General features: G+C 36.5%; 1 protein-coding gene across 2 annotated transcripts in view; it reads right to left on the bottom strand.

Annotated features, from left to right (window-relative positions):
• Positions 1–24004, bottom strand: part of Nrx-1 (neurexin 1) — a 503500-nt gene that overhangs the window by 324594 nt on the left and 154902 nt on the right. For both annotated transcript variants that reach the window (XM_076781599.1, XM_076781600.1), the window contains exon 3: positions 3522–3669. In XM_076781599.1, the coding sequence (XP_076637714.1) occupies positions 3522–3669 (148 nt within the window). The remainder of the gene's footprint in view (positions 1–3521; positions 3670–24004) is intronic.

Here is a 24004-nt window from a genome sequence, read left to right as displayed (position 1 = left end):
TATAATTGCCTGGAAAATATTTTTGCACATAGAATAACTTAATTCGAGATTCTATTACTCGTTTTAGGACATTCTGTATTAATGTAAGTGTAAATTGTTGATAGAAAATTTGAGATGTATGTAACATTGGACACATTAAAAAACTTATTGCATAGAATTATAAAAATTCTGAATTATATTGCAAAAGTTGAATATAATAATTGCTAAACAAAATTAGTAGATCCCAGAATAACAATAGAATTACTTTTGAGTTTTCCACTGTTGAAATAATAAAACTATATGTGGATCTGCTAACCTTGTTAATTACTTATTTTCTCCTGTTTTTGTTCTGTTCAATTTTTCAGGAATTAAACAATTCCAAACTTAGGATTCTCTATTCCATACACAATATCTTATATATTTCCTACATCCAACAAAATTTTTTACATGTTATTTGTTATTAAGTACAAAACTGGGTTTCAAGATTAATTACGAAACAAAACTACTTATTAATTCTTTACGTTATAGAGAAGATATAAATTGTATTCTACGTCAAGAATTTTACCATAAAGTTTGCGACCAATCTCACATTTTTCCCCCCCTGTCGATATAAATATTAACAGACCATTCAATGAGCAACGTAGATAATGTATTAAATTAATAACGTATATTAATATCTTGTTCACGTTGTAGATACGCATTCTGCATATAATACGTACACCGAAGTTATAATTAAATTTTTAATTACAAGCGAGTAAGCGTCGTTTAACAAAATTACAACGGCCAATATTTCGCGACACTAATTTGATAACAGTGCACTATATACACGATCTAGAAGCAATTAACGATTAATGGCGACGGTGATTGTTCGAAAAATTATATTTTGAACCAAAAGTCTCGCGAATAACGTTACAGATTCGATGGTTTCGATGATCAATTCCATCGTCGAATAAACAAGCCCCTAATTCGTGACATTAATTACTCCATAGAAATTGAGATTAATTACTCCACAGATAGTGTACGAGTGACAAAACTACGTATAAAAATTACAAAACATTGAAATGGATCGAACCACGTGTTTGTTATGACTGGTGTGGATGATTTAAATTTACCTCGACATCGGCGAGCATGCGTTAGGGATCGACGTTGTCGCGTCACGATGATCGATATCGCTTTTAGGAAAGTTTCAGGTTGCACGGCATTAACGGATTAACAGTGCGGAAAGTGTAGCGGTGTAAAAAGCTGATTGCGAAAAGGGTATCGCGACGGTATCGCGATTAATTGGATTGTACGTCGGGTTTGTACCGTTCGCGAAACGTGAAATATTTGTGAAATATTGGATGTCGCGGGCACAATAATAAATCATGCTTTTCGATGGTAACTGAAAACAGTGTTATTAAAATTCGACGGAACGGTGTTATCGGGCAGTACCGGTATATTAAAAATAAACGTTCGCTCGACGATCGTGGCTCCAAGTTTTATTATCGTCGTTAACATCCAAACTTCTGTTGTTGCGTTAAGCATCGTTACTCAAAAGTGGAAGATCGTGCTTCCGTTATTGCGTTAAATATAACCGAAGAGTGGAATTCCATGTCGCGACAGGATAAGGAACATTGAATCTCGAAGGCGTTCACCAAAGACAGATCGTATTTTCGATATTCTGACAACCGTGCACGGAGACGAGCTAATTCTTGTTTGGAATTTAAAATTGATGATTTGAGTTCCTGATAATTGTTCTCGTTTTAAATCGTGCTTATTTCGATTTCAAAGAGGGATCTTTTATTCTTATTCATTGAAATCGTTTGAATTATCAAGTCACTCGAAGACATTCACGGAGTTGTTAAAAATTCGTAGCTACAAAATGTCTAAATGGAACTAGAATTATAATTCTTATCTGTAATCGAAAATTGACGATTTTAAATTGATGATTTGTGTTCCTGACGAATAATCAAATTGCTTTTGTTTTAAATCGTGCTTATTACAATTTTAAAGAGGGATCTTTTATTCTTATTCATTGAAATCGTTTGAATTATCAAGTCACTCGAAGAAATTCACAGAGTTGTTAAAAATTCGTAGCTACAAAATATCTAAATAGAACTAGAATTATAATTCTTATCTGTAATCGTAAAATTGACGATTTTAAATTGATGGTCTGAATTCCTGACGAATAATTGTTTTCGTTTTAAATCGTGCTCATTTCGATTCCAAAAAGAGATTTTTCATTCTTATTCGTTGAAATCCTTTAAATTATCAAGTCACTCGAAGAAATTCACAGAGTTGTTAAAAATTCGTAGCTGCAAAATTTCTAAATAGAAATAGAATTATAATTCTTATCTGTAATTGTAATCAAGCGATTAACTTTTGTTATTGTCTGAAATTCGTCATTGAAATGGGGTCCCACATGCTACGGGACACCGTGTATAACAGAGAATACAGAGCGCAACCTAACTTCCAAACTGAAACGGGCTGAAGGCACCGCTATATTTGATAGTGATCGATAATTCAGAGCATATAGTAAACCCAACTACCAGCATCAGTTGTATCCATATAGAGCAGCATCCCAATTATTCTGTTCATTACCTTAATTACATTTCATTATCAAATAGATAATCAAGAGTTTGCAGATCGTCTGCGCGGATATATTTTGTATACGAAGTTTGAACTTTACTTCGTGCTGGAAACGCCATACGTCATATGAATAATTCTCTGCAGTTTTGAATAAATAATAATTACCCCGACCTTAATATCTCCGAATTTTAGGATGCACATATTTTATTGTACTTTCGAAATATAAAAATGAACTTTGATTTTGTTTCGATCAAACTTGACTCGTAGGTTCGTCAATATAAATTAAAAATTCTTTATTTTTGCAGTATCTTTGCTAATTTTTTGCAAATTCTAATACGATATGAGATTTTGAAAACTGAAGAAATACGACTACTTTACAGAGTATTTCTGATTTTGTAAAACACACCCTCGTCGTTGTTAGCAAGAAATTTTGCAAAAAAATCGCAATAAGTTAAATTAAAATATTTCCAGATAATCTTCGGTGAAATAAAACTAATCCTTGCTCGCCCAACTGTTCAACGTAATTTGTAATAAAGTAGCATTATAATATCGCAGTAATAAAGCCGTTCACGCTCTCTGATTAAATAGAATTAATTACACCTACGAGTCACGTCGTCAGATCCGAAAGCCTTTACGATTCCATAAAATGAAAACTCGCTTTGAAAATTATGGTGGTAATATTAATATCACGAAAGTGTGTCGACTCAGGAAGAAAATATCCACCTGTGTCTTTGTGCTCCGACAACTTTTGTCAAGCAAACTCTGCACTCCTATTGTTGCAGGGATATTAAGGCGATAATGGTCGACTGTGTCCCCGTGCACTGTGGACTCGCATAAAAGCTTGATCCGCGGGGATCAAGATCGAAACGATAAACGAAGGACGGACGTTACAGCGTGTACGTAAACATCGACCAATGAGATTTTCGTGCACGGGGTTGTAAACAAGAAAGCACCCTGGATGTAAAATAACCTACCTTTCTCACAATAGGCGCCCTCGTAATCGTCAGACCGGCAATCGCAGATGGGTCCACTATCGGTGGAAATACAGATTCCGTCGTGCTGGCAAGGATCATGAGTTTCACAGGCGTCCGTTGTATTGGCTGTCATCATGTTCCGTAAACTCTGCAACAGATAATGGAAAGTAACGTTATCGTCTCTGTGGATATCAAAGCGTTGTGTAGATACCGTCCGGTGGGAACGCGGAAAGTGATGAAAAATCGCTATCGGCGAGTCCCGTGCATCGAAAGAGGAGAGTAATATGCGACGGGAGCCACGATCGTTTTCGATATTGATCGCTTTTACCGAACGGTCGCTTCGAAAAAATTCGCGTCGTAAATATCAATTTACGTTGGACGATTCGTACCTCGCCTTATATTGCATCCACGGTTCGATAGAGAATGGTAAATCATTGCTCTGGAGACGTTGGACAAATTATAACTGACAAATGGAAACTTTGAAACGCCCTCGAAATCACGACTGTGTTTGTTAGATTCATAGAAAGCTGCTTTTCCAACGATTCGTTTAGTTGGCTATTTAATTTTATGAATAAATCAGATTTTTTTTCAGAATTTCGTTCAGAGAGGGGATTTATTTGTTTCTGGTTTTTAATGATCATCAGTTTGGTTCGTTGCAAATGTTTTTTTCAGCCCCTCTCGATGATCTGACAAAAAAATGTTTCCTATCGTGGTTAATCAGTATTGCAGTTGATTAAAATTCAAAAACAAATTGATTTTCGATACAAAATTAAGGTTACTGTTATATTTTTAAATGGAACTAGGTTTTTTTAGTGGTTAGCTATTTAATTTTATGAATAAATGACAATTTTTTTTCAGAGTTTCTTTCAGAGAGGGGATTTATTTGTTTCTGGTTTTTAATGATCATCAGTTTGGTTCGTTGCAAATGTTTTTTTCAGCCCCTTTCGATGATCTGACAAAACAATGTTTCCTATCGTGGTTAATCAGTATTGCAGTTGATTAAAATTTAAAAACAAATTGATTTTCGATACAAAATTAAGGTTACTGTTATATTTTTAAATGGAACTAGGTTTTTTTAGTGGTTGGCTATTTAATTTTATGAATAAATGACAATTTTTTTTCAGAGTTTCTTTCAGAGAGGGGATTTATTTGTTTCTGGTTTTTAATGATCATCAGTTTGGTTCGTTGCAAATGTTTTTTTCAGCCCCTCTCGATGATCTGACAAAACAATGTTTCCTATCGTGTTTAATCAGTATTACAGTTGCTTAAATTTAAAAACAAAAAAAAGCAATTAATATCGCAGTAAGAATTGTTCGAAAATGGCGAGAAAGAGTTAAGAGGCCAAACACGACGTTCCTATCGATCAAAACTATAAAACGTTGCTCGAGCATTTATCAGAATTCCGTTTAAAATAAATACTCGACAAACAAATATCCCGAATCGAACCGTCGCCCTTACAATATTTTTTTGTCGTCGAACCCCTGAAATATTACATCCTTTTCGATTCGAAATAACAGAAGTATATCGAAATCGATCGTCCGAGCAAAATACTACTTTCTACATGATAGAAATATTACATCCCAATACGTTTCACGGAACCATTCATACAAGAGTTCCATGTCCGGAATCAAATTTGAATCCTAAAAATAACAGAGACGAAAATAAAACACTGCAATACATTATCCAGTATATGTACTCTGCTTTTCGTAAAATACGTATTTGTAAAGGATCACGAAAGTTAAATTGGAAAATTGAGCAATATTGTATTGCACTCTTTGAGAGGTAAATCGTTGATCAATTTTATATTAATAATTGGTGTGATTGATCCTGAGAGCACTGAAAATTATAGTGTTTCATCCTAGATCATTGTCTAATATATTTACTTTGCTTTTCGTAAAATAGGTATTTGTAAAGGATCACGAAAGTTAATTTGAAAAATTGAGCAATATTGTATTGCATTCTTCGAGAGGTAAATCGTTGATCAATTTTATATTAATAATTGGTGTGATTGATCCTGAGAGGACTGAAAATTATAGTGTTTCATCCTAGATCATCGACCAGTATATTTACTCTGTTTTTCGTAAAATACGTATTTGTAAAGGATCACGAAAGTTAAATTGGAAAATTGAGCAATATTGTATTGCATTCTTTGAGAGGTAAATCCTAGATCAATGTTATATTAATAATTGGTGTGATTGATCCTGAGAGCACTGAAAATTATAGTATTTCATCCTAGATCTACTAGAGGACTTACAGATGAGACTATTCAGTTGGAAACAGGCTTCCACGAGAGAAGCCATGGTTCGAACATATAATTTCCCAGAAAATGGCGGTTCTCACAGTACCGAGTTTGAACCATGGTTTCTCTTATGGAATCCTGTTTTCAACTGAAGAGGCATGTCTAAGGCTGGAATAGCCTTATCGATGAGTCCCCTAGCGAACTCTCACAATCAATAAATCTGCTCACACGTATGTATCTTCAATAAATAAATAAAAATTATTTTCTATCTCAAGTTTATAGTTCCTTGAATCATTTCTGAAAAATTTTAATACAGTCTTTGGTATCATTTTCATCCGAAAAATTTCACAAACCCTCTCCACTTAGGATTAGATTAAAGATACGTCAAATTTCAAAATTGCCTCTCTACGCGTGAAGCAAAATTCCCTCGTTTTTTCGCAGTCAGGAATTGTGCTCTGGGTACTTATAATTACTACTTCGTTCCGAGCAGTCAGCCACACCACGAGCCCCAATGCATTATCGCGCGAATTCGAGACCAGTCCCGCCTCGATTCTTCGTCATCCCGAAAATGGCCAGGAGCCAACAACAGTGGAACGATCGACAGCTAGGTATAATAATGGAGTAGAACGATGCGGCTGTGACCCGGTGACCCACCTACGTGCACCCGCTGAGATCATTCTCGACGAAGAAGAGAAAAATCACTTTTTCCGTCTTTAGAGGAACGCCCGTTGGCTCTGGGGAGAAGCGCCGGATATGTAGGCCGTGTTCCGTTGCGAGAAACCAGCCCGCGGACTCATTTCAAAGATTACGGCCCCCGCGGAGGTGCTATGGGAAAACAAAGAAAAGAACCAGAGAGCCAGGAGTGGAAAAATGTAGAGAAGAGGGGAGCCTGGATGCGGAAAACCGGGGAGATTCGTTGCAGCGGCCCGCCGTATCCTGCTCGACGCGACGATATTCCAGCTAATTAAGGTGTATTTCGTTGAAAGTTTCCGCCGTGGGTTTACGCGCCCTGGTAAGGCGGTTGTCTACCCCGTGCTCCTACATTCGCGACTTTAATCCTCGGAAATTGTTTGGCCGCGAGGCGCCGCGGTTAACCCGCTCGTTTCGCGAGTCGAACAAAAGGACATCTTTTGGACGTTGCGCGGGGTGGTTCTTAGTTTTCGATTATTCTTTTGTTTCGTTCAAAAATTGGACCAGCAGAGAGACGCTCAGAGTGCAAACTTTGCGTTAGGGAACTCGTTGATATTGATGATAATTTATTTTGATGAAAAGAAAAATGCATTATTGCGAATTTGGGGGTTGAGAATTGGTGCAAGTCATATTTTAGTTATTCCGGGTAAAATGATGTTTTTTTAATGTTGCAAAAACACTTTTACAAGCTCAGAAGTATATTATAAGAGAATATATTTCTGTATAGAAAAATTGAAGGATTAAATTCTGAAGTGAAACAATCGATGAGATGGACTTATTCCACTATTCAACTATTATAGTAAATATCTACACAAGTAGAATTTTAATTTAAAAATTGTCAGATTTTTACTCGATGCATAGAGTATCCTTTTAGGATTTTTCTCTGTCCAGTTTGCTTCGGATTAACTCAAAATGTGCCGAATCGATTTTCATCAAACTTCCACCGTTCTGCTCTCTATTTATCAAGAAATAAAATAGATTGTGTCAAACTTCAAAATTGCTCGTGTAATGTGGCAAAATTTTCGAATCATCAGATCTCGAATATAATAAAATTCGAATGCCTGAAAAATGTTAAATAGTAGATATTGGCGGACCGCGGAGAGGCAAAAATTAATAGAAATCGTGGACAAATATGGTAGTTTTAATTTCGTGAGTAATAATACCTCCAAGATTGTTAAGATTGGGGCAAAGGTAGCTGGTTTGCAGAAAATCGTTTATTCTTCGACCTCTGCAGTGCTGGTTGCAGCAACCGCGGGGTAAATAAGTTCTCTCCGCCAGATTTTGTCGTAGTTTATTAATTCAATTACACTTTTCCGTCCGCATTCCGTTACCGGATCACGTACGGCCACTTGTATCAGCTGACGGTGTAACTGTGTTTCAAGACTATTGTGGATTCAGGACGCGGGACGGGAGTCATACGGCCGAAGAACGATACTAGGACGCGAAATCAAATTTTAGTTTCTGCTCTGTAATGGTTGTTGCGGCACTTAACCGTAATCGGCTTGTACAATTTACTACGTCTCGGTCCTCGCGAGTCCCCAAGGTGCTTTATTCTCTTTTGGCCGCAAAAAAATCGTCGCTAATATCCGTCGTTAGTACGAACCTCCTATTTACTTGCAAAGTTATTTTACGTGTGCACCTAAAATAGACAATGTTCGTAACTATTGAGAAATTTCGTGCGACGAATTCGACTCGAAAACTCCAATAATAATTTCATCTCTGTATTAACGCACGATTTTCATTTCAAGTAATTGTCGAAACTATTTAATACTATTTATAAAATTCTTTGTACAAGGAAGGAGAATAGATTTGTTTGACGAATACTTAGCAAATGTAAAAACAAAGACTTGATGACGAGTGTAGTCTCGTAATTGTGAAACTTGGTTAAGGATAAAATTGTACAAAACATAGTTAATGAGTGTAATTTTGAATTTGTCACGTAAATGCAACATCTCGCACGAAATAAAGAATATAGAATCATAGTTCCAGCACAGGTGGACACATTTATCTTTATGGAAAGAGAAATAAGAAAATGATGTTTTTTCTTAAAATGTAAATACATTCATACAAAATATGCATGAGAATGTAAATGAGGACACACAACCTGCGTATCTACGTAGTCGCCGTAACTCGAGGACGCACTGTATTACCATCCACGACGACCTACTTGCGTGAACTAGGATCTTCAGCCTTGACTAAATCGAAAACAGAGGAAGGAAACAGGCTCGACGCTGCGCCAGATATGCACGTAACAATGTTATCGTGTGTTCCAGGGTGGAAACTACTTACAAACAAACGAGCATATCCATTGCATCGCGTTAAGTACTCCCTGTTTAACGAGTTCCAAAACACAAGTATTTGCAGAGGCAACAGTTAGAAGGTGACGAGCGTCCTTTTTCGTTACGGTTAAGCAATGGAGAATTATCGAGTTCGTTCAGAATTATTACTTTCAAGGCCAATTTGAACTGTTAACAGTTTCATGACGAGTCACAATTAATTTTAGTAAACATGGAAACCTGTGGTCTTGAACGAACGAATGAACCTTGTGTATTTTTAGTTTTAGATTATTTATAATTCTGGGAGAGATATTGAATCGATTTAATCAAACTTAACATTCAGGATTATTACTTTCGAGGGCACAGGTCACCAAGGTCAACTTGAACTGTTAATAGTTTCATGACAAGTCACAATTAATTTTAGTAAACATGGAAACCTGTGGTTTTAAACGAACGAATAAACCTTGTGTATTTTTATTCTCAGATTTAATCAAACTTAAATTTATATTCGATTCGCCGCTATCAACAAAATTTCATTCATTTCTGTATTATGTACTATGGCGTGCATTTAAATGTTATTAGAACGTCGTGTAACGCTATTTCTGTGGGTTCAGCGTTATCCTAAGCGTATCTGGTCGCGAAGTGAAACATGCTTCTCGCAATGGGTCGCGATCGTGTTTGAAAAGCGGTGGTTCGGAATATACACGGTACGTCGAATCGATTCACTTTCCCGTCTAGCGTGTAATACGACGCTCTATTTCCCAGTAATTTTCTTAGCGATTCCACGGAAAAACATTATCTAGCGATGCAGTATCAGCTTCTGGTGTCCCGTATTCGGGGCACGGCGCGAGACAGCACTATGGCGGGCGTAAGAAAGGGGATGGCAGATGCCCCGTATGCGGATACCCGGATTCTCCTCACGTCAAGACAATCAATAGCGACTGTTCCATGGAAATGTGTATACACGTGCAACGAGAGAAGTGTTCTAACGTGTATAACGTCCCCGAGCAATTGTCCCGCCCAGTTCTCGACAGATACAAATAACGTTCGCGAAGATGCACCCTCCTGGCTCCTCCGTACGCCGCGAGAAACGCAATGGAAATCTCCGCCATTCGTTCTAATCGGGACGCGTTGATAGCGGTTCATCGTTTGATAGAGAAAATTAGCGAAAAGTAATTAAAAATCGACGTCACGATTCGCGAAATATAATTCTTTAACGAGCAAAATACAAAGCATTCTCTCTCGAATGTATCTTCAAAAGTAGGAAAACTATGTAATGTGAATTATAATTGAAAATAAAATTACTGTTTAGTCAGCTGTAATATTATTTATTATTTAATAAACTTTACACGTTTAGAATCGTCGAGATAGTGATTTGTGTGAATAATAATCACAGTATAATATCAATCATTTTATTTGTATAGAGGTAGTGAAGATTTACACGTAGAGTAAAGAATATACAGGGTGTTTGGCAACCTCTGAGATAACTAGAGGCCAAAATAAAACGAGAATCAAGAATACCAATTTGTTAATTGAGGCTTCTTTAAAAAGTTATTAACGTTTAAAGTTCCATACCAATCAGAAAATTTTTCGATGAGAAAAAAAAATTCGAATCGTTCTGGAAAAATTATTTTCGGTTGCAGGGGTTAATTACAATCATTTTTGGTGAATAGACATACCCCCGAAATCCTACGCACTTTCGAGAAAAAAATTCATTACTGAAAATACAATGTCTGACTAAACGTACATCTGCTCCCCTTAAAGTCGGTGAAATTGAAAAGTTTCCAATCATTCTAAAAAAATTATACTTAGCTACAGGAGTCAATTACAAGCATTTTTGGTCATTAGACATACCCCCGAATTCCTATGCACTTTCGAGAAAAAAATTCGTGTAGGTGGACAAATTTTATTAATAATTTTTAACTATAACTTTTTAACGAAGCTACAATCAACAAATTGGTATTCTTGATTTTCGTCTTATTTTGGCCTCTAGAATCTCTCATTAAAATTTTTTCCAGTGGTCAGGGGACATCGTGTATAAAAATATAAATACCCTTCAAGAATTGAAAGCTAAAATCGCTCTTAAGTCATAATATGAAAGAAAATTGAAAATGCGTTGAAAAAATTAATCTAGAATGTTTCTGACAATTTCGTATGTATTGGGTGGACACATAAGTTTTGTCCGTGGATTTGTCAGCGCGAAATAAATAAGGGTCTTATTGGATCTGAAAACGTCACGATGCAAACATTGGCTGCTGAGCGTAAAGAAAGTTGGAAATAGACTACAGTGGAATAAATTCAACTGTCCGATCGAGGTCATTCAGAGCTTAACCCCACCATTCTCTCACGTCTTCGAGCAAACCTATGACGCTGTCTGTCTCTCAAATATGGAGGCACGTAGCGACACTGTAAAGCACTTTCTGGGCCACCCACAGTTAGTGGAGTTGCCTTGAATGACCAATTCAATTTAATTTGCGTATGCAACAGCCAGCCCGTGTGTATATAATAATTCTATGGTGATGAAACATCCCACTATCGTATACGAAGATCGCTTCTTTGGTTCAGGATTTAGGTAAATTAATAGAGATAAACACGTCAAAATATGTACCTTTTGTCACGTAAATATTAATACTAGTTTAATCGAAGAGAATAATCGTTTATTATTTGGTAATTATCTATTGATAGAATGATTGAGAAGATGCAGAAAATGTTTTAATCCTCTCTAAGAACATTATTCGCGAACCAAGTCTACGATCGAATCATATAATTCTAGGTAGAAAAGAATTTTTTTTAATTTCTGTTGATTATGATACTTTCCTCCCTTGTGCGTCGAAAAGTAAAATATTTGTCTTGCAGACAGAATTTAGGCAGGAATCTAGATGCAACTTTGATTAAATTTATGCACAGTGAAACAATAATGTAACGCAATATGATATGTATAATTGTTTTAACTAGTTTGGACTGAGCCCAACACTTCATTGTCAGTAATAATATTACCACGTTAAATACATATTGCGCCTTTCCAGAAATTTGGGTCAGTCTCATGAAATATTCATTAACTATTTCAAACAGTGTTCCCTGTTCAACTGTTTAGTACTTTACATACTTGCTTGTTTATGATTTTGTGTGTTAAAAAAAGGGTTAAATTGTACTGTGCTTAAAAACAACAAACATGTATTTAAAAAACTAAACAACTACAATAATCAGAATTATTCGTGAATTGAGTTTAAAGTTCGAATTATATTTACATTGAAATCTTTGCAAACAGGACTTTCGTTCGTGATATTTCAGCAAAAAAATATAATTATTCATTATAAGGGTTTCGTATAGAAACCAGAATATACCAAACTGTTAAAAGGATATTCGATAAATATTTATCTGTGGATAGACTCCGGCATGAATATGTATAATTATTAACGGATGTACGCAAACTATGCGGAGAATTATCGTAATTTGAATGCATGCTAAGAAATTCCAACAAGCGGAAAGTGCATCGCTTTTGCCAAGTATGCGCCGCATAGTTACATAAGTATGCACTCGGTTCGATCGAATATATCTATCTTAAAATTCAAACATATCGAGATATTTACTGTTCAAGCAAATAAAACTGGAAGTACTCTACGTTATTGAAAAACACGCCAAGGATATAGTTTTAGAAACATGGCAAACGGAATGACAAACACATCAAAGAAAATATTTCAAAGTACAAAGTGCACTTGTTCAAATACAATTATTTACAAAATTATCTACGTTTCAAAATTAAACCGCGAATCTATATGCAAACTCGTATATTTATTAATAGAATTAACCAAATGGGATCTTTATAGGGGGTTGTAATATAATAATTACTTTCTTACTTTAAGTATTTCTTCTATTTTTGCATATTAAGTGCATTCTCTAGTTTTCTTGAGAATTGAAATTTCCCACATACTTCACACGGGGGAAAAAATTGTCAAGTATCAGTGTGAATATTTAATTTGATCAATTTGGGTGATGTCTCGACAAAAATAAAGAAACATGCAATTCTACCTGTTCGTTATTTCTGATTGCACATTTCCACTAATTTCCCAGATTTTTATTCGGGTTAAAATTTAATCCAGAGTCCGTGTTTCACGGTTGGACATTTTTTTCGTCCATATTACTACGGTTAGGAACGGATAAACACGGAACTCGATATTGGATCAAAGCTACTTCCTGTTTCGAACGACCGAAGCACTTTCAGAATGGAGATGCACCGAAACGGCTGCAGTGTTTGGCTTGGGAACCGCTGTTGAACTCGGATTCGCCAGATAGTCGCGGACCTCCCGGCCAGTTGCGCGGTTTAAATCAAACACTACGCGAATAACTTGTATCAAAGGCAACGAATCATTTTCACGGAGTTCAGATTGGACGCGAAACGCGACGGAACTCGTCGACGACCTTTGAAACGAATTAGAGACGACGATAACTGACTTCCGTGCGTGTCGAATTTCGAACGAAACGTCGAAATTACTTTGTCTTCTTCGGTGTTCGCGATACGAGCCGATTGTCATATTCTCTTTGCCAGGAAACGAATTTACAATCCGTGCCGCCTAATTGTGTCGAGTGAAGTCATTTCAGATTTTATTGCATTCTTCCCGGGGAACACGGTTTGCATTACATGAAATTTTTTCGCCCATAAATTATTCCACCCATAATACATCTTATCGTTTTAACTCTAAAACTCTTAAATTTTCTTAAACCGTCGTTAACGAGATGCAACATCGACGGTGATCGAACGTAGATTAAAGCAAACTACGAGGCTCGTTCGATAAGTCCTTAGAAAATCCAAGACTTGGCGCTCGTAGCGAAAATGGTTTGTTTTTACTCACTAGAGACACAATCTCAGTTACATTCACCACATGGTTTCATTTTTAGTATCGTTCGAAGTAAGAAACTTCCTCTTAAATCAAGACAACGCACGGATGCACACCTGTGCAGTTTCGATGGCCAAAACCATGGAATTAAAATTCCATATTCACCGGATTTCGCCCCCAGTGACTTTTTTTTAAACAGTTGCCCATTTTGAGGACCTTCAGAAATCTTATTTTTTAGATGGCTTGAAAAAGTTGGAGAAACGCTTGGAAAAGTGTGTACAGCTAAAAGGAGATTATGTCGAAAAATAAGAAGAAGTTCTACCTAAAATAATTTGATTTTTCTATCTTTTTCTAAGGACTTATTTAACGACCCTCGTATTTACAAGCCCCGTTTGCAACGTTAACCGTTCGACAACGTTTGCGATTTAGTAACGGATAATCCACGAAATCGTCTAATTCCGTGCAAAACCGCTTCGTTCGTGATTCAACATACAATTATCCTTTGTCTCGCGATTATTAGATCCATGGTACGGTTTCAATTATTCCACGGGAACGAAACGACGGAGCCGCGATTTCGCGAGGAACGCGCATAGTTATCGCGACTACAAAGTGAGAGTGGAACAATTTGGCTTTAAGTATACGTCGAGGGGGGTTTTCATAAAGCATCCTCGTTAACGGTGAAGGAAGAGGAATTTTAAACGCATTCGGTTTGTTCGTTTCTCTCGAAAACGGTGCTTTCTTTGAACATCTTCTAGGGAAGAACATTAACTTTACAGAGAAACGAGGTAATTCAATCGAGATTTTAGGTATGACATTTGACGATAAACATATTTTCAATCTAAGAAGGAAATGTAACGATCGTCTAAACACTTTAAAAACACTACTGATACATAGAGAGCAGACACGAAGGTCCTATTAAACATGTACAAGGCACCATCAGAAGCAAATTAGACTACGGATCTGTTATTTATGGAACAGGAAAGGAATCTAGACTAAAAGAACTGGATCTAATACATAACACCGCCGTGAGAATAATAACTGGAGTCTCTGGAAACAGTCTCATACTAATTGTAAGCATTTCAAGAGAAGCAAACGAACCTCCATTCAAATTCACAAGAAAACTCCCCTGCATTACACAAGCGATAAAAATATTTACTATCCCGAATAAATCTTCCTTTAAAAATATACAGGGTGTTCGACCAACTCTGAGAAAAATTTTAATGGGAGATTCTAGAGGCCAAAATAAGACGAAAATCAAGAATATCAGTTTCTTGACTGAGGCTTCGTTAAAAAGTTATTAAAAAATTTCAAATCATTCTGAGAAAATTATTTTTGGCTGCGGAGGTCAATTACAATCATTTTTAGTGGACACACATACCCTCGAAATCGTGCCCACTTTCGAGAAAAAAATTCGGGTAGGTATTGAAATTCTTCGGCGAAAAAAAAGTTTTTCAAATCGTTCTAAAAAAATTATATTTAGTTGTAAGAGTCAAATACAATCATTTTTGGTCATTACACATAACCCCGAAATCCTATGCATTCCCGAGAAAAAAATTCCTTACCGAAAATCTAATGTGAGGCCAGAAATGCTTCCCTGAAATTTCATGCGAATCTTTAAAATGCCATAACTCCTGAACGGATTGGCCGATTTTAAAGTTCAAAAATGCAAACAACGCGTATTTTGATGTAAAATATGTAGAAATTTTAAAAAATTTCGAAAAGTTATTCCTTGAACGCGGAAAATGACAAAAACCTCATAAAAACGGTCCAATTTTCAAACGACCATAACTCCTACAATAGTGAATATATTTCAATGAAATTTTTTTCTGAAGTAGTGCTTATGAGTACCTACAAAAAAGTATTAGACAACTTTTCTGTAGGGCGTCAAACAAAATTACTAAAAATGAAAAAAGAATTTTTAAGAAAAATCGACAAGGGGGGTAGGTGCCTAAATTTTTCGACGAAAAAAAAAAATTTCAAATCATTCTAAAAAAATTATTTTTAGTTACAGGAGTCAATTACAAGCATTTTTGGTGAATAGACATACCCCCGAAATCCTACGCACTTTCGAGAAAAAAATTCATTACTGAAAATATAATGTCTGACTAAACGTACATCTACTCCCCTTGAAGTCGGTGAAATTGAAAACTTTCCAATCATTCTAAAAAAATTATATTTAGCTACAGGAGTCAATTACAAGCATTTTTGGTGAATAGACATACCCCCGAATTCCTACGCACTTCCGAGAAAAAAATTCATATAGGTGGACAAATTTTATTAATAATTTTTAACTATAACTTTTTAACGAAGCTCCAATCAACAAATTGGTATTCTTTGTTTTCGTCTTATTTTGGCATCTAGAATCTCCCAGGTGTGACCGAACACCCTGTATATTATTATCGAAGTAATCTAACTCTTAATTGACTAAAATACAATACTCTTCGTCGTAAACACAAACTGGAATCTCAACTTAAAGAAAATCTCACCAACAAAAAGCTACACAACCTATTGGGATTCGTCGAAGAAACAATATATAAAATAACAAAACATAAGAACCACCCGTCGGTTGAGAAACTACCAAATAAAATAAAAAAAAACATTAACATTCTAGCGTAGCGATTTTGCAGAAGGACGCGTTTCAAATATCGTATCGAGACAGCTGAAATATAATAATTCGCGAAATTCGAACGTTACCGAGGAGTGTTAGTAAATTACCGAGCTTTTCGAACCAGTTTGTTATTTTGAAACGATTGCATTCTGAATCGAAAACAAGTTGGTCGAAAGCCGATAGGTCGCGTCGTTTTTCGCGGAACTCGTTCGAACGAAACGGCCAATTATCTCGCGAAACAGCGAAACCGAGGAACGGAAGACCGTTGTCGCGCTTCGTTTTACAAAGAAGCACAACTCAATGCGAATTTGCAACAACGATATTTGCCTTTCAATTAGCCCGTGGCTCGCGTTTAAATTACAAGGTGTCCGCGGACGGTTGGTTCGCGAAATTCGATTCCGTCGCGAAGAGGATCGTCGCGGATCGCGACTGTCGATCGCGACGTCGACGATGGTCCCGTGGAAACGAGGAGCTGTATGTGTACAGAAATGGGACGGTAACTCCCGCGAAGAGACGGGAATATATATCGTAAACTCCGGTGACAAGTCCCGAAATCGGTTCACAGTCTGCAAACTTTCGTCATATCCCGTATGCGAACTGCTGCGTGGGCGGAGGAAGAGAGCAAAGATTTAGAGGAACGACGTTTCCGCGACTCGACGATAAGTGTGCCTAACATTCCACCCATAAATTTCGTACACTTATCTCGTTCTGGGAACAAAACGTCAGAAATACTGTTTTTCGTATTGCAGTACATCCATGTTTCCTAAAATACGAAAAGTTCTCGTCGTGAATCGGATGTTTATCCTATCATCGTCTGATGAGTGAGTCAATTAGTAAACTTTCTTCGAGTTTCAACCTAGACCTATTATTACTGTCTTCAGATATGGGAAAAGACTTTCGAAGTTTAAGAACGATAGAAAGAAGCAAATACTGCAATTTTGAGGTAAGGGAGAAGCTTTTTGGGGGGAAGGAAATAAATTTGTTTGTTGAATATGAGGTACCTGGAATCTCGAATGTTGGTAATGTTACGAATTTCTAGATTGCTTTCGCGACTGACTGTACATAACTAGAGCTTACTAACTGCTTCAAGTTAGACCTCCAAGTTTCTGCTGCATTGAAATGCAACAGTGATGCAGTTCTGAATGCTAGAAACGCCAAAATGCCCGGGTTTCATCGCTTTAACAATTTCAATGTACCGAAACCATAAAATCTGACCCTATTATTTCTAAAAGTTTTAAACGCCGAACCAACTTTGAGTCGCTGTTGCTTGCAAGCAGAGTATAACGAACATTTATTTAACTGCTTCTAAACGAACGTTTCAATAATCAACAATGTTAAACTGGTCACTTTTAAGTCAAATTGTTACATTTTTAATCAAGTTTCGACGTGTATTACAATTCTAAAAATTCACATCATTCTTGCTTCTTAGTGTGTATCGATCGAATGTTATTTATTATTAAATAGTCTTTCAGGACACTTTGAGAAACGAAGGGTTGTTTTCCAATAATTAGTCAGTAATTTAGGTTCCAATAGCTATTCAATTTAAGAAAACTTTGCTACCAAAGATGATCTGTTCTTAAATTCAGGACTTTTGTTTAACTATTGAGCCTCAGCGTGATTTCATTAGAAATATCTTTCTTTCGGAATTATTGCAAGCTGATACCGAATATATCAAGTACACTAAACGCTCGAACGCGTAAAACTCCATAACAGTTTTCCTCGAACGTGTTCAAGACACGAAACTTTGGTCATGTTCCATGCGTGAAGGATCGTGACCACGGATTTAACATAACGTACTTCGCGCGACACGTCTGGTAATAAATTCTGAATAAAGTTTAGCTCCGTAACCTCGAAGCGTATCGCTCATAAACGTGATCGCGTTTCGGAATATGTCTGGCGAACAATATTATGGCCCAAATGACATTTCTTGCGGACCGGGAACTCTAAACACAGTCGCGCAGGAAATTCTAACCGAAAGCATAATTTAATACAATGGGACTGCTTTAATCGTTCTCTTCTAGATGTGAAAATTCACTGTCATATAATTCAATTATAATTTAATTATCTTAGACAGTTTCGAAATACCGCCAAGCGACTCGTATTAAATCGAACCGAATCTAACGTTATTGTTAATTTCAAGAGCTCGTTAAAACCATTTTCAGTAATGGGTCTATTATTTTATTGGCAATTTGAATTTTATATTAATTCACTATTTATAGTATTTTCTAACAGTTTATGTAGCCTCTTCTTTTTCGGTTGCAGTCAATAAAAGTTTCATATTATTTTCGACAAAGTGTCTGATCTTGAATGTTATAAAGTAAGAAAAAATCGAATAGAAATCCATGAAAATAACAAAACGAATGGATTACACAATTTATTCACCTTTATTATTTCTCTAAGTATTTAATAAGTATTCTCTAAGTATATTTTCTAACAATTTACGTATATCTTCTTTTTCAGTTGCAGTCAATAAAAATTTCATATTATTTTCGACAAAGTGTCTGATCATGAATATTATAAAATAAGATAAAGTCGAATAGAAATCCATGAAAATAACAAAACGAATGGATTATATAACTTGTTCATCCTCATTATTTCTCTGGCGTGGATTTTTATTTTCCACGGTTGTAATCGAACGAAATATAAGCCCAGATGCGAACGACCGTTTTCGGTTCTAAACTTCTACGATTCGAAACCTCTTGGTCAAACATTTATCGAAGGTCCTCGACTCGTTTAGTTTCCATTACCAGGGCGCGACGACAAAAGTCGAGGAGGAGAATCCAGGATTCTCTTTCGAATCTCCGGACGAATCATCTCGAAACAAGGATGAGTCGAGCGGGAAACGAGCGCCCCGGATGAAATTATTCGCTATTCCTCGTTTCTTCCACTGTTTAACCGTTGTGCTTGACTTAGCCCGTTACGACCGAGGGAGAAATGCAGAAACAGCGGATGAGGAACGAGTCTCTGCGAACCACTAAGCGCACCGGCTCGAAACAACTGCGTCGAGATTCCAGTGTGAAGGACCATACGCTTAATGGGTCTACCTTTTAAAACGGAGAATGGGCTTGATGTCGCGTTCCCGGTCTCCGTGTTTTTCTAACGTCGTTCAAGCTGAAGGGCCGCTGGAAAAACTTTTCAATGAACATCGCTCCGGTCTGGCTTCCCGGTTATTTATTTTACATCTACCGTGTCGCGCTGTCAGGATCCACGTACCGCGACCGCGTCGTCGAACATTGCAAATTAAATTATTACGCGTGGTTTCAGCCACAATATTATTCGTCCATCAAAATTTTCTATATTTAATAAAGCAACCCGTTACGTATTATTCTAGCATATTTCGTTCTCGACGAAGTTATTTTGGAACTGTATTTTGAAAAATACGAGTCGTTTGCATTTTGAAACATTAAAATCGTCCAATCCGTTCAGGAGTTATGATGTTTTGAAGATTTATATGAAATTTCCGGGGTACATTTCTCGTCATACATTATATTTTCGTTTAGGAATTTTTTTCTCAAAAATGCGTAAGAATTTGGGGGTATGTGTATTCACCAAAAATGATTGTAATTGACCCCCGCAACTACAAATAATTTTTTTAGAACGATTTGAAATTTTTCAATTTCGCCGAAAAAGTCCACCTTCCTGAATTTTTTTCTCGAAAATGCCTAGGAATTCAAGGATATGTCTATTCATCAAAAATGATTATAATTGACCCCCGAACACAAAAATAATTTTTTCAGAACAATTTGAAACATGTGAAATTTCAAGGGAATCATTCATTCATGATCAGACATTATATTTTCGGTAACGAATTTTTTTCTCGAAACTGGGTAAGATTTCGGGGGTATGTCTGTTGACCAAAAATGATTCTAATTGACCCCCGTAACCAAAAATAATTTTTTCAGAAAGATTTGAAATATTTTAATAAATTTTTAACGAAGCCTCAATCAAGAAATTCTTGATTTTCGTCTTATTTTGGCCTCTAGAATACTGTATAATATTTAACCGAATAGTTGTATGACCACGCGAAGGGAGGCACAAAGACACAAAATTCGTTAAGCATTGTTCGTTTATTTTTTCCTTTCCCGCGAATGGAACATTAAAAGTTCTCGTCCTGGCTCAACCAGTAAATCGTTCTAACGAGTTACAGTCATTTTGCGCGTCCTCAATAGCGCTTCAACTGTAGCGACTCGCAATTAGAGCGAGCCAAAAAGTTGAACAGGTTTGACACGCTTTGTGGGGACGAGTCCGCGAGCCGTCCGCCATTCGCGAGAACGTATTCCCGCGAATTAAGGATCGGGATTATTCTTTTGAAACGCATCGGACCTCCGCCTTCGACGTCGAACCCTCGTCGAATTATTCTTTTGAAAAGCATCGAGGCTCCGGGCTTCGACGTTGAACTTTTTAACTCGATTTAATCGCTCGGTAATTATACGACGAACCGACACGCGACCGTTCGCCGATCGATATCGGTTTACGTTTTAAAAAAATCAAACACGCTCGATAGGCGAACGAACTATGAAAACGTGCGGGTTAACGAGGTTTTAAAATTGCGGTGCAGCCATGCCACAGTGGGCGGTCTTTGGCCGTTTAGCTGTTGAAATATAAATGCAGCTGCTAAGCAACATTGCGGAATTTACGTGCCCCGGTTACCTGCAATCCTATCAATCACTAACCAATTTTTAATATTATTTCAGAACTCTTACGGTCGATTGAACTTTTATGTTAATGGCAGACCAATAGAAAACTCTGTCTTTGCTATTTTGGTATTGAGGAAAGAAAATATTTGATCAAACGTTCCAACATAGAATTGTAAAATAATTGATTTGTTAAATAAACAACACGTGTCTTAGATACGTAAAAAGTGATGATTTGTTTTTGAGAAGTTATTTTACTTGTACCGATTTCCAGATCTACCCGAGTATAATAATTGTATTTCAGTTGTATTTAATAAATATTATCGTAGAGTATCGTTTATCATAAATTGCTTGTGCTTACAAAAATTGGATTATTTAAAATGTTTGTTTCTTAACGCGCGATATTACATTTTTACGACGCTGATGTTTTATGGTTGTATTCTCGTTTACAGTGTAACCGTATCGACATTTTTATGGTAAGCCAGGGAAAGTCTAAGAAAATGATATTCAAATCTTATGGGGCATAAAAATTCTCGCTGAAGCATCTAAAAAATTTCGTTCCACGAAAAATGCAATTTAGTCCTGTAAAATGAAAAACTATAATTAAACTTTGCCTTGTATAAAACAGGTACCATAAACATAAATCCAAATACTTATAGCACAGTAAAAAGTTCTAGTTTCTAGTTTTGTTCAAATGAATTTTGAAAATTAATTTAAACAAATTAATTTCACTCTTTAAAAAGAGAGTTTCCACGAAATTAATACAATCAGAATCCCTTCTTTTTTTAGAATAAAATTAATTTACTTGTTTCTGTAATAAACATTTTAGCCTAAACTGTTCCTTTAAAAATTTTTTCCCCCGAGCCTGAACTTCAGACTATATCCTAAGAAGCTTCGTGACACAACTTCAAACACTCACCCACTATTTTCAATTTCGAAATCGCATGATTTCCCTGTATCGCCAGCTTAACCCCATTACCTGTACACGCGGTGTACGACAGCAATATCAGCGTCGCCGATGAATTTCATCATCCGTGCATTATCGTATGCAACCTCGACCATACTCAGACAGCCAACGATAAAAAAGTTAATACCCAATCGAGAGACTGGCGCACGTAAAAGGTCGTCACTTTCGTAAAGATCGATGGCCCAGAATTACCATGCGGCGAGCCTTCTGTACAGGATATTTTCGAAATTACTGGCACAACGTGGACGCGAAACGATCGATGAAAATTACTATCGTGGTCAATCCTTTGGATCACGAAGACCAGTGAACGTACACATAAGGTACTATTTTTGTTCTAAAAAGTAAAGTTCCTTGTTTCTTTCGTCTTTATTATCTTGAATGTCGTGTATAAAAAATTAATAGTTTATATTTTTATATTCTCTACCCCATCGATAGTGTAAGAATATCCTCTTGTTCTCAGTTATCGAAGGATTTAATCCCGAATTGCATTCTTTTCGTTTCTTTACCGTATCATTTTACGAGAAAGTTTCTCCGTTGCAAAGTACGTAAAAGTATTTACTATCCTGTGTAGAGAGTTATGGTCGCGTCTACAAACTCCCCCAAGTGTGTATGCTAGTCTGCAGACTGATTTGACATACAGAGAGAACATATATTTTCGCAGTTAATGACTTACACGCTGCAGACAATTATCTTAGAGCTCGCGAAGTCAAATAGACTTGTATTTGGCTCGGACTAACCGGATCTGAAATGCCTTGCTGTCAATAGTCACAGCCAGATATCTCACTTCGATACGAGAAAATTCTATCCAAACGTTTCCTTCGTACGACAAATTGTTAGACGATAATAAAATAAAAATGATACGTACCAACGAGTAATAACGTGTTTCGAAGTCGATGAATTGAATTATTTGATAAATTTTTCAAATTGGATGCAACAGTCGTTCCAAGATACTTTCGAAACAATTCGAAAATCATAACATTTAATTACCAGTTCTCTGACATTTATCGCCTGTCGAGCGATGGCTCGCGTCGTTATTAATGGAAACGGTTAGTCGGTTTCATATAACAGTACGAAACGTCGAAATTATTCAATTCGTATATCGCGTCATCGATACTGTAATAAATATAGTTCGAAATGATTACTACTTTCCCTTTGGCGTGGTAATTAACCGCAGCCTCGGTCACAGATCCGTTCACTCGTATAATCTAGCAAACGAACAGAATTCGATAGAAAAGTTTATCGCTCTGTCTTCGTTATCCTACACAAAACCGTGGAAATAGCATCGAACGACCCTGGGCGTTCGTTTAATATTTAAATAAGTCCAACGTTAAAAATAATTGCGACGTTCCAGTGTCCCGTGGCGGTGACGAAACTTTCTCGTCTAACGAAACCGAGCGTTTCTTTTTAAAAGCGCTCGTCACGTTTCCCAGACAAAATATGCTCCGTGTTCCCCGGTCGCTGTTCTTCAGACATCACAATTATTTCCGAGCGTTAAATCTACTTCTCGTTAAACAGAATGGAAACATAAAACTATAAAGTTCACCGTCTCGTACTTGGAAGAATTTCTGTCGTTTGTTTGGAATTTTTTATCGTATAGTTCGAACAATTTTTAAAAGTAAAACTTTTCAAGCTTCTAAAAAAAAAAAACAACATCGTTATATTTCGTAAGAAAATTAAACAACTTTAGAAATTCATGCTACCAAAATCCTCTCTTAAACGCTTCGGGAAAGGTTTTTAACCAGTCTCGTTTTATTTCGAACGTCTATGAATCGTTGACGTCGGTGCGTTTAAAATTTCAGACACTTCTTGAACCGATAAATTTCGTTTCTCTTTCGCCAAGTTATGAATTTCATTCTCGTCGGTCCGCGAACTTATGGGATGACCTAATATTAATGAACCGACTGTCTCGAGTTCCTTACTCGGATTCCACCAATCCTCTGACCTCATAAATATACCCGAGATACAAAAAGAAAAAGAGTTTGACACTTCCAATCCCAGCTGTACTTAATAGTTTTGACGGAATAGGTTGCGATAAATGTACGAAAAAATTTTCATTTTCTTTCGTTCGACAAACTTGAAATTGTTCGCCGGGAGTATGAATTTAATTGGACATGGACACTAAGAACACCAAAACATAATTTTTTAAAGTTGTGAAACGCTAAACTATACTTTGTCTCTATTTATATCTTGTAAAAGAGGCACAAACAATTGAAAAAAATTAATATACAGGGTGT

This window comes from Colletes latitarsis, chromosome 14 (assembly GCF_051014445.1).
Source record: "Colletes latitarsis isolate SP2378_abdomen chromosome 14, iyColLati1, whole genome shotgun sequence".
Lineage (NCBI taxonomy): Eukaryota > Metazoa > Arthropoda > Insecta > Hymenoptera > Colletidae > Colletes > Colletes latitarsis.
Note: the sequence above shows the minus strand (reverse complement) of the source record. Positions and strands in the feature narration are given on the sequence as shown.